The 12,072-nt window shown below is 42.4% G+C and overlaps 1 protein-coding gene across 7 annotated transcripts in view; it reads right to left on the bottom strand.

Annotated features, from left to right (window-relative positions):
- The window catches only part of utrn (utrophin), a 168,661-nt gene that overhangs the window by 136,821 nt on the left and 19,768 nt on the right, over positions 1 to 12,072 (bottom strand). For all 7 annotated transcript variants that reach the window (XM_041064681.1, XM_041064685.1, XM_041064679.1 and 4 more), the window contains 10 exons: positions 11,223 to 11,300; positions 9,635 to 9,727; positions 9,033 to 9,205; positions 7,882 to 7,997; positions 7,049 to 7,215; positions 3,448 to 3,678; positions 1,899 to 2,080; positions 1,109 to 1,259; positions 638 to 757; positions 165 to 266 (listed from right to left, as the gene is read on the bottom strand). In XM_041064681.1, coding sequence (XP_040920615.1) covers positions 165 to 266; positions 638 to 757; positions 1,109 to 1,259; positions 1,899 to 2,080; positions 3,448 to 3,678; positions 7,049 to 7,215; positions 7,882 to 7,997; positions 9,033 to 9,205; positions 9,635 to 9,727; positions 11,223 to 11,300 — 1,413 coding nt within the window. The remainder of the gene's footprint in view (positions 1 to 164; positions 267 to 637; positions 758 to 1,108; positions 1,260 to 1,898; positions 2,081 to 3,447; positions 3,679 to 7,048; positions 7,216 to 7,881; positions 7,998 to 9,032; positions 9,206 to 9,634; positions 9,728 to 11,222; positions 11,301 to 12,072) is intronic.

Genomic DNA, 12,072 nt, shown 5'->3' with positions numbered 1-12,072 from the left:
CAGTCAGGCAATTTTGAAGATTTACATGACACTGTGACCTTTATGTACAGCTCAGTGACTCTTCTCGTGTCGAACTGGTTCATTATAATCTGTGATTCAGTTAGAAGGTGGCAAAAAGACATTTATTATGTGTGTGACAGTGTGTGTTTGTAAGACAGCCCTACCTGGTCTGACAGAAGCTGTTGCCACACCATAAAGACTTCCTGCAGCTTGTGCCACCTCTCCTCTGTCCACCGACACACAGCTGCCCAGCGCTCGCCCAGCGACTGAATGCAAGATCAAGACAAAAAATTATTCAAGCAGCAAAGGTCTAGTAAAGGTCCCTTTTACACCAGAGTTCATAGACACAGAGAAACTATATATAGGCACAAAATCCATATGTCATATGTCCAAATGTCAACAGTTGCCAGCCTTTGTTGATAAAGTTCAGACAACAAAAAGCTGAGTACAATACTATAATTGTTGCATAAACAAATGTGTGGCAAAAACATGTTACTATACCATGTAATTATTCCAGAGTGGGAATTTAAACGGCAAACATAATGTACTGCATGAACTAGAGGAAGACTCGCCTCCTTGAACTGCCAAAGAACATTAGGCTAACAAATTCACAAAGACTATCAGGCTGACAACTTACTTGTAGTTGCTCCTCCAGGGCAGCAGTGGCACTCTCTCCACTGTTCTCGTCCACCACAACCACCATGTGTGTCAGAGAGTTGACCTTCACTTGCTCTGCCTCCAGGTCGTTCTGAAGCTCCTGAACAGGAAGGAACATAGTGAATTCAGCGCAGTTCAGATATTACCCATTAACAGAGTTGCCAAAAAAATGACTCAGCTTTATGGTGACACTGTGGCGACAGTGCATGACTCATAAAACTACAGGATCATGAGACTTGTCTGCTTGAGGACAAGAGCAGTGTAGTAATACTGTGACAATTATTTTAATTTATATGAATATGTTTTATATCACATCAACTTGGATAAACATGAAACAGGATTTTTTAGGGTATGCTTGATCCTATCCATGTTTAATCAATCACCCATTCTTCACTGACTAGATTCATGCCAGATAAAAAAAATTAACATTTCAATGAGAATCTGTATTTACTTTGTGCTGCTCTATCTGCTCTTTGTAGGCCTCCAGGTCTTTGGCTGTCGGTTCTGTCTCTATCTTTCTGATTCGCTCTTCAGTCTGCGTCAGCCAATCAGAAAGCTGCTGTAACTGCTGCTGTTGAAGATACATCAGGACTTCATGGAGCCTGGAGAGACAGGAGGAGAAAGTACGGGCAAAGAGACAGTGAAGTGGGTGTGAAGAGGTAGAAAGGAAATGAAAGCTATCAGTTTAATACATTTTAAGGTGAAGCTGCCTGTTCAGTTGATTATGTAACTTCCTGACAGCAGCACAAACACTGGAATGAGTTGCAATGCTGTATACAGACAATGAGTCATGACACACACACACAAGGAAATACATTTTAAATCAGGGTCAATAAATGTTCCGGTGGACATCAGGAATATGATTTACAAACAACTGTGTGAATGTGTGTGTGTCTACAGCATCATAAACCTTGATAACACGGATTGAGCATCAGACTTGTTCGGCCTCGGAAGACTCGAGGCTTATCAGGTGTCACCTTCACACAGGCTGCAGCCTTGCACATTCTTCACAGGAAAAACTCATAAACATGAAGGGTCAAACTGTGACACTGAGCGAAAAATTACCTCCACTGGATCATTTGTGGCTCATAAAGTAATGGCACTTCACACACCACTGGAAGAAGTCTTTAAAGGTTTTCAAAATTTAAGCTCTGTTTTTCTTAAACAGACAAAAATGACAGTAAAGGTATTTCAACACCAATGCAGGACTGAGGCAGGTGTGTGTGTGTGTGTGTATCTACCTGGCCTGGCGGTCCATGCTGGCCACTCGGAGGTTCTCCCAGCGGGAGTTGAGGAGGCTCATCTGCTCCCGAATTTCATCCTCTTCCTCATCCGTCAGGTTTCCCTGGGCAATCAGTTGGTTACCAGCTTGCAGCACATTGCCCACACTGCTCTGGTGTGCTGTCAGCTCCATCATAAAAGCCTTAAAGGGGAGAGGGAGTGAATAGTTATGATAAAAATTGACAGCAAATCTCTGACTTGAAAACAGTTGCAATTTGAAGTATTGCTCTTCCTGACAAGCTGTGTGCTGGAACGAAAAAATGGGATAATAAAGTAAGTTAAATTAAGAGAGACAGCGCACAACCACATACCCTTAAATATTATCCAGATTCAGTCTAACTCCCAGGCCAAACATTGCTCATATAATCTGGGGCTCCATGCTGGCACTTGGCACTTACACGCTAACATCTGGATATGTATCTTTCCCCACCCTCTAACCTCACTTGGTATAGTACTTAAGAACACCCTGCAGAAGTACTGGGCATCACCTCTGCAGCCTTGTATTAGCGAATGTTGCTGTAGCAACACTCAGATGAGCCTGTGAGCGCTAACTGAAGGGCAGACTCTGTCAAGTGGCCAGCTGACGCCAAGTGCACAACAACAGAAGAGGAAAGAAAAAAGACTTAAACAAGAAATACAAGATCAAGTTTGAAGGAGTTTGCTTGCTTCTTAACTCCTTAAAGGAGCTGCTTTTTACTGGTTCTTGTAGTGAGCAATATGAAGTCCAGTGAACTGAGTTATTGTCTGTTTGCCGTGAGTTCTCTGGATGAGTAAGCATTTTCGACTGAACCCCAGCACATTGTTTCTGATGAGGCTTTGCTCGGGAAGCTGGAGTAAGTGAGTGAACAACCAGGTCAAAACAAACTGGATTGATTTTTTTTTTAGACCTCCTGAAAAGCCTGGCTGTTAAAGAGGCTTTGGGTCTTGTTGCTCTCAGTCTCACTACAAGCTTTCTGCTTTGACCTGGATTCCAGACATTAGACTTCAAATAAATATTCACATGTCAGCCAAGGGAATCCGGCCAAAGCCCCTTTACACACATGCACAGACACAGGCCCTGCAAGAACGCCTTCTCAAGCAAGCAAGTGATTTCTGGGCCAGGGCACCATGGGGTGCTGTGCGCCACTGTTGTAAGCAGAATTCCTGGCATTCCCAACATGTACAGAGCATGTACTGCTGGTTGTGGGAGGCCTGTATCTGCGGGATACTATCGTCAGTCTCAAACATGGAGAGTGACACAAGTCAGACAAATAACGTGTGTGTCATACAAGTGTTTGTCTTTAAAATCTGATCTCTCAATGTTATTAATTAAGGAAAAAGTTAAATGAGCATCTAGTTTTAGGATTTTAGTTAATTTAGTAATTTACTTGTGGACTTCTACTAATCTTTGAGAGGCACCATAAAACATGTCCATAGGAAAAACAGCACAGTTATTAGCACCTCCGCATACATGTGAATGCATGTTTGCATCTCTGCATGACTGAAGTCTAACCACAGGTTTCCTCCTACCTCGTGTGTGTGAAACTGGTCTTTGACTTCTTCCACATCGTCCGACACATCGTCCTGGATCTGTAAGGTGTCCTCAGCCGACAGCAGCCAGGTCAGTACCTCCTCCAGCGTGGTCTGGTAGCTATCCAGGTCCACCTCCACCAAGCTGCCCTCCATCTCCCCCTCTGTCTCTGTCAGGGTGCTGGGGGTCTCAGGCCTGGGGCTGCTGCCTGCTTCCTCCATCTGTACACTCTGAGAAACACAAGGCAGGAAACGAAGGCACAGGTTTACCAAATTATAGACACTGTGTTTACATCTTATATGATCATTACTGTATTAGTGGTACAATATTACTAAAAGTAAGTATTGTACTAAGTCTAACATTTACAGATAACAAGGAACAGAAGAAATGTAGTCTTTTATTTTAAGGTTATTTTACAAGGCAAAGTCTATGGTCTTCAAATTGGAAAGAAAACAATGTACGTTTTGGCCAACGCCATGTTTTGTAGAGATGGTTGTCCAAAATCTCTATTTGTCCTTTACTCTGAATTTCATTTGTGACCATCAGCTGGTAAGTTTTAAAATAGAACCAGACACCTAGGAGGGGCCTGTGCTGCTCTGGAGCATGCAGAGGGACCTGCCCTGCACAGTTAAGAGAAAAAAAACAACAACTGTAGGCCTATTATGAGATGTTGGGAGGTGCCCCTGGCATGCTGGACGGGTCAATCCTCATTCTAGGAATAGCACAGTAAGTTAGAAATACAGTGGTATCATGGGCAAAGTTGGGTGTACAGTCAAGGAAATGGATGGTATGACCTCAGGGGAGAGGAGGCAAAAAACGAATTTGAGGACAGGAAATGGTTTCCTTACAGAGAAGGGGAGAAGAGTGTGTTTAAATAAGTGCAAGATAAAAAGTGATACTGAGCTGAATCAAATCTCTTTACCTCACACGTCACAAGGTAGAATTCAAAATTACACAACATTCTAGGTATACATGGAAAGTGCAGTTTCCTGCATCAACATATTCCTTAAACAATTTAAAGATGTTTTTCTAAATCCTACCACTATAAAAGGGTGATTCAGTGATATTTTCAACAAAATCTAAGTTACAAATCCCAATAAATACCATGTTGTTAAACACCACATGGACATGTGATGTAGACAAGAACACTGAACTATTCCAGGTTTCCATCTTATGAGGAAAACGTAGGAAAAGGCTTGACAGAGCTCGGCAAATCTGTCTGGAGCTGAAATGAACAGGAGATAAAATCTCAGCAGTAGCAGCAGCAGTTGCCAAGTCAAAGATGACAGAAATGCTAATGGGTGTGTGGGGACCAGTACAGTCACAAGTCAAATGGACCTTTTGTTTCCCAGGCTGAAATTACAAAGCAGGAAAAGGTCACCTGCTGAAAATATTCAATGACCTTTTGGATATTTTGGAATAAGTCACAAAAATACTGTCGTCATACTAAACCTGCGTAGGCTGGCACGGACCGAGCAACAGGGAAAGAAAGAAAGGCATGGGACAGAGAGTGGGTGAGAGAGAAAACTGCAGCCTCGGTCTATTTATTGACTTGAATGGCTGTAAAATAGCTGTGGTCTGGATCAACAGAACATTTTATTATCACCAGATGATTTGCTCAACTCCAATCCATGCATTCATCACTTTTGCAGCTGTGATTCTGGAGCATGTAATATATCACCGTGCAATACACCAGACAGTGCACTTACCATCAGTGATATCCCAACTTGAGAGATGGTAATGCAATAACATTTCATTACATCTCAAACCAAAGCTGTCATGAATATTGAAAGCAATCACCATCTAAAATCTGCATCTCAAACAGCTGTAGAATATCACGAACCAGTATTGTGAATGTAAACCTTAAGGGGGGGAACCAAACACAGGCATCAAAAACAAAGAGCCTTTATTCTTCCTCCGCTCAGCCTCAGCATTAAGCATCACTTCCTATGGAGAAAGGAAGCGTGCCAGGAAAGTAAACCCCTTGTTGGACCATTCAGAGCACGATTTAAAAAGACTTTTCCAGCACTCGTTCCAGGGAGTGTGAAGTATGTGCCCGTGGACAATAAAAACTTAAGAGGTGGTTTTGGGATTTTCTGACTTCTGACTAAAAACCTCCAAAATGAGCTGCCCCCGGGCTGTATGTGATTGAAAGGAAAGAGCACAGCGGGCTGGGAGGGGCTGAAAGTGTGTCTAATACATAGAGCTACAAAGTGGGTACATTAAATCCTAATCAATTCGATTAAATTTACTTTTTCCCCGACTTTGTGGTTACTATAAAATATATGTAAAGAATGTGAACAGGATAAAGCCAAATCGTGAACAGATTTCAATCACAAGTTAGTGAAACAGCAGGGAAGTCCCTATAAATCAACTTAACTGAAATGTCCACAATACGTGAATGTCAGTCACATACTAAAGCCACTTACCCACCAGCACACAGACATCTTTAATGCTCAAATAACCTATGTCAACTCTCTGCACACACTCCTATTCTCACCAATTTATTCCCTCATTTCCTTCCATCCCTTTACAGCTCTGTGTTTCCAGCAGCATGCAGTTCGGTCTGTTGGCTAATGTCAGAGTGGTGAGTCATGGCTCTGCTCCCTATTTGCCTGCGCCTGCTGTGTTTTTCATGAGCAGTGCTGGAGAGAATGAGGGAGATGGCTTTTTCAGAGTGGGAGTGACTCACTCTATCTGGCAACACACAATGAGACTCCTCGCAATATTCCTTATGCTTGCACATAACAGTGTGAAGGTCTGTGGCCTTCAAACTGAATGTTATCAGAAACACAACACAGCAGCAAAGGTTGAGGAAGTTATGGGTTCCATTTTTTTTGCAACCCCAGTTTTTCAGTCGCTCTAAAAGGCGCTGAGGTATTTGCTGGGTGAGTTTTCCAAAATAAATCTTTAACTTGAAATAACCAGGGGAAAAAGTATGCTACTGGCTAGATGTATTTCATGTAAATGATTTTTAATGGCATGAAACATTACTGAAAATATACAGAAAAAAAATTGAATCCTCAAATCTTGGGACACCCTTGGCCTGTCCTTTAGGCAACCCATAGTGCCCATAGTGACACCTTTTTTAGGAGCTGCTGGTCTGATACAGTCTAGAAGTTAGCATTAAAGGATTGTGGCCTATGAGTAGCTGATAAGTCCTAACTTTTTCTTTTCCCCACTGAGCTGAAAACATACAGAATCATTTCCTGGGCTCGGATTTTGACAAATGGCTCTGAATTGCATCTGGTTTCAAATTTATTTAAAAAAACAAAACAAACCCAAACAGCTACTTGTTAAGAAATACACTTTTCAGTTCCAGTCATAAATTCCTGTTGTTTGGACCCTCTATGCTTCTGTCTACATTGCTGGTTACCAGCTGTGGATATTTTAAAGAACACCTTGAATTCTATAAAAAAAACAGATGTAGCCATGGACTCCTGTGAGTAGTTTGTGTGAGTAGTTTTAAAGGTTGTGACAATAGTGCGTTGACTCTCCCTTTGGCCTAGAGCCCAACCCACTTTGTCCTAAAATGAAAAGCTAGTCTTGTATCCTATCACACAGGGTGACAGCTGTAATATCCTGTAATGTATATCTTACCTGAGCACTGAGGCCTTGACCTGAGTCCTCAGCCTCCGCTTTGAATTTGCGTGGCAGGGTCTCCACTTCTCTGATGGCTTCCATGCTCACGTCTCTGGGCAGCACAGCAAACAGCGATGTCACGTACATGATGATGGACTTCTTATCTGGCAACTGCACCGCCACATCTGAGAGAGAGAGGGGAAGATGGTGGGAGGGAGATGGACGTAGGGCAGAAAGATCAGAGATACAAATTAAGCATGAGAAGCAGTGGGGGGAGAGAGTGGGGGATAAAGAGGTGAAAATTGCACGAGCAGAAAAGCGGCACGGCAGATGGAGTGAGATAGCAGTTAAGGGTGACAGGAGGAGATTATACAGGGAGCGAAAGAAGCAGGTTGAGGCAGGTTGTACTGATTAAACCTGGCTTTGACACAGGTCAGGTGTGACTGCCCCTCGGTCATGACATAAGACGTGTCTGAATCAAGTACATGCACACTGAGCAGATACAGGTGCTACATGAATTAGGAAAACATTCTGAGCAAACATAGTTTCTTACAAATCTTCAGCCAAAGACAACACCAAGTTATTTGCTCTGCCATGAGTTTATCCAACTGCTGGCAGGACATGAAGGTAAGCTTCGTGAACGCAGACTATGTATGTGTAATATGTGGGAATTCTGGAGACTGAAAAAGTCATTCCATATCCAGCTTTTATTTTTAAGGGACTATAATAAAAGGCAGTTGATGCATATTCTTTTGTAATCAACTGTTACTTTCACAACATTTTCTACATTCTTGTTCAAATAAATCTCTTTATGTGGAATATGGGAAAGTGTTGACTTAGTGTGTCAGTACCTTCGGGATCCAGTAGCCTCTCAATTGCCAGCTGGTCTTTGGCTACAGTGAAGGCATGGTCCAGTCTTTCCACAGGGCTCAGTTTGACCACCTGATCCCAGCTGAATGCGTTCGGCCTGAAAACACAGAGAATGGCATCAATGAGACCAGCGAGGTGGAGACAGTACCACTACCAGAAGATTTCCAAAATTAAGATCATATCAGATCTTTCATAAACCACTAAGGCAAACACATTCCTGCTTGGGAGTTTGTGTTTCCCAAAGTGCCACAGATGTTTCAGTGAAGCAAACGAATTAATCTCAGTATCATTTTTAAAAATTCCATTTTGTATATACCACAAATGTGATTGTGTCTGAAACTTCTATTTATGCCCTGAGTAAAGACAAGGCGGTTCCCTGAGTAGTGCATAGGGGAACTTGTGTTGAGGCCAGTTGGGTGTGGAATGTGTGTGTTCAGTGATCCACCTAAACCCTGGCCCAGGTCTAAACCAACACTGGCCTTTCTCACAGCTCACAGGCCTCTGTGTGTGTGTGTGTGTGTGTGTGTGTGCACGCATGTCACTAATAAGGACAAGAGGTTACAGAAAGGGGGGAAAACACCCCGACACTCCTCTCCCTCTCTCACAACAGCGTACACACACACATGCACACACTGAGCATGTGCAAACAGTGACATGGCAGGCGTAAACAGAGCAAGTCAAGCAGTGTACACAGACCCGGCAGGCGGTGACCTGTCAGCCTGACCTTCCGCCACTTACACAGGCTGGGTATCCTCACAATCTCTCCTGCCCTCTCACACACACTTTAACACACACACACACACACAGAAAGCTTCCTACACACAAATTCCAGGCCTTGGTTTTTGGCGGCATTTGAAGGTCTTGATCTGCGATCAGTATGATTTACATTCAGAGTCAAAGGGCATATGTCAAATATGCAGTGTCAACCTTAAGCAGAAGATTCATCTCACAGCACTCAGAAAAAAATGGTGTGCAACGGCACAATACAAAAACACAAAAAAATGAATGTAGAAAGATAATCTTCAGCTTTTTTTACCAGTTTCAGCAGCAGTAAACAGCAGTAAAATTTTTTGTTGCCATGACCTCATTTCTTTTTCCAGTACACCCCGTCTAGTCTACGGTTCCTCCTCACCTGAAGTGGTGAAGGATGCCGTTGAGAGCCAGGCCGTCAGCCCAGCTGGTGGTGAAGTTCAGCACATTGACTTCTGGGTACAAGCGGGTGCACTGACGCACCCAACTCAGTAATATCTTCTCGCTGTTGGTTTGCTGCAGGTTGGACATGATATCCTTCATGATGTCTTTTACCTACACAAACATATGCACATGGAAAAAAACACACATTAATGTGAGTTCAAACCTATACTTTACTATACATACAGAGACATGACACCAATGTAAACTAGCAATGAAAAACTAATACTGAAAGACCTCGCAGTGACCAAGTCGTTTTAATGAAACCTGTTGACTAACTAGCCTACTCTGAATGGCTGTTTCAAATTTCAACAGGTCAAACTCACAAAGCAGTGGATGATAACTGTGTTTACATGTATGCATGTGTGCTCATTAATACTGTTTTTCCATCATCTGTATTTTTGATCCCTCTGCAACATCAGTGAGTTCACTGAGCAAACATTAACGAGTCTTTGTGTGCATGCGTGCAGGGTGTGGGTGGAAAGAGGGAACAGCATGCGTGTGAGTGTGAGTGTGTGTGTGTGTGTGTGTGTGTGTGCTCACCTGCCAGTGAAGGATAATACTCCAGATGAGGCCTAAGGTCAGCTTGTGGTTCCCATCCACAATATCTGTCCCTCCTATGTTTACCAAATCAACCTGAAAGAGTGGGCAGACACATGTTGAAAACAAATAATTAATAATAGTTGTAATTAACGGTTAAACATTATCTACTCTTTCTCATATTTCTTTATTCATACTGTGGGGGTAAATAATAGTGCTTCAATTCTTAATGAGTGTCCACACTGTTATAACTGAATGATGCATTTTTTAATACCACCCTAACTACACCCTTCTAATGCCACCTGTAAAGTGTGTCTGCAGGCTCGTCAGACACTGACCATATGAGGTGAGGCCAAGTGTGGCGTGATTACATATAAATATTTTGGAGAGGTTTAAGGCACACAGTGGAACATGAGATCAAGTGTGTGTTCAAACTATGAAGTGACGTCTATGGCCACCGCAGAGCTGACCTCTGACCCATCTCCACTCACAACCAGCTTCATCCCACCACACCATCACTTCTGTCTCTCTCGCACACAGAAGCTCACATATACAGTACATCATACTACTACACCTCAAATTTTCCCCAAAACAAGAACCATCCAGTGGCTGGTCATGAGACAACGCAAAGGGAATACATGATACTGATACAATAACGCAAACTCAACAAATGCAAGCGTGTCGGCACTGATTGATGATCAGTGCCAACTGAGGCCGATTATAATGATTTTCATGCAAATTGCAGTTGACAGGGGAAAATCTTCACACATCTCATTTAGGAGCCATCCAAGTGTTTTTTAACCACTTAAGCTAAATAGAAGCCAAAAACATTTTTTTTTCACAGCTAGAACATGACATCAAAGTCAAGCACATTTTAATGATAAATGTAGTTTCTATACTTTAATTAGAAACATTAAGTATTGTTATGACATCTATTTATTTATGATAAACTTCTAAGGCCTTTTTCTCTAGTCAGCAGACTTTAAAAGCTCATGGGAACTCTAGCCTTCTCTTCCAGCTGACAGTGTTTGGCTCTTGCAGAAGAAAAAGCAGCAGGGGTTGCATGCAAACTCCAGCCTCTGCTACTTCCCATGAGCATGCCCTGCCCCTCATCTCCCACTGCTGTGGTCAAGGCATTAACACCAACCAGTGTACACACAGAGAAGAAGGGATGAGGGAGCGATGGAGCGAGGGAAGCAAACAAATACAGAAGACAATGTAGAAAAACGGACTCATTCAGATAAAAGGCCACAAGTCAACACGCAGTCCTGCATAGTTACAGGAAGTGCTACTGTTTTCAATCAACCCAGAGCCACTTTGGTTGGGAAAGCGCACATCACTGGTAATGTCAAATGTTGTGGCCAAAGAATTTGTGGGTCTTTACTTCAAGAAAATACAACAGAAGATATTTTTACTGTTCACTACAGTTGCATCTCTCTGATTATGTTGTACTCTGTGGCTAAAATAAAAACCCTGCAGACTCTTTAGCCTTAATGGCAGCAGGTTAACAAATACAGCTATGAATGATTTGGCTAAAAGTGTCCACCAAACGGCAGCTGATGTTAGCAATAGCACCAAAACAGGTACTCACATTATTTTGATGCAGGACTTGAAGTACTTTGTTGACGTTGTTGAGAGAGTGCACTCTGGTGGAGCCTCGCTCTTTGGTCTGAGGAAGAGGAAATGAAGCAGAAATCAGCTGACTGCAGGTTCAGTTTTCACCAGCCAATCGTAACGTTACAGGAATCTTTGACGGTTCATAGAATCACCAGTGCATCCAGTAATTCAGCGATTTCAAGGAAATGAGTTTCAGTGTAAACTGGAATCTGCGACACATTTTATCTGCAAACATTCACAATTAGTCCCAGGTCAAATTAGGGAGTAAAATGTACAAAATGTAAAGGTATGCCATCACTCAGCAGCGTTCCTCACCATACATTCATCACACCCATTACCCAATCAGAAGTGTCAACAGGTCACCTTATGGAAAGAACGGCAGGATGAATAGCTGCCAGCTGCAAGTCCCTCTTAAGTCTTCACATACCTCAACCACTCATTAGCACCCAATTATAGAATTAGTATTCTGGTATCACAGTATGTCTGTGCACATGTTTGTTCCTGCGTGTATGGTACAGAGACAGTTAGCACTTAGTATAGCTACAGGTGCTAGAAAGCAGATATGATGTTAAAGAGGTGACGGGGAGGTGACACTGATAAAAAAGGAATATCCAATGAAACAAAAATGTGTGCACTTAAGTGCATGGTTGGTCACTGAAGATATACCTACAAAGGGATGGACAAGAAGTATCAACTCTGCTCATAAATAACATTATAAGTAAGAAACTTTTAAATCTATTTCTTTATTAAATCTTTTTCTGTTTGCTGGTTAAACACAAAGTATTAATTTAACCGTCTAATCTTTGGTGAGCAAAATCTTTGTG

The sequence above is a fragment of the Toxotes jaculatrix genome, chromosome 19 (genome assembly GCF_017976425.1).
Source record: "Toxotes jaculatrix isolate fToxJac2 chromosome 19, fToxJac2.pri, whole genome shotgun sequence".
NCBI classification, from domain to species: Eukaryota; Metazoa; Chordata; class Actinopteri; family Toxotidae; genus Toxotes; species Toxotes jaculatrix.
Note: the sequence above shows the minus strand (reverse complement) of the source record. Positions and strands in the feature narration are given on the sequence as shown.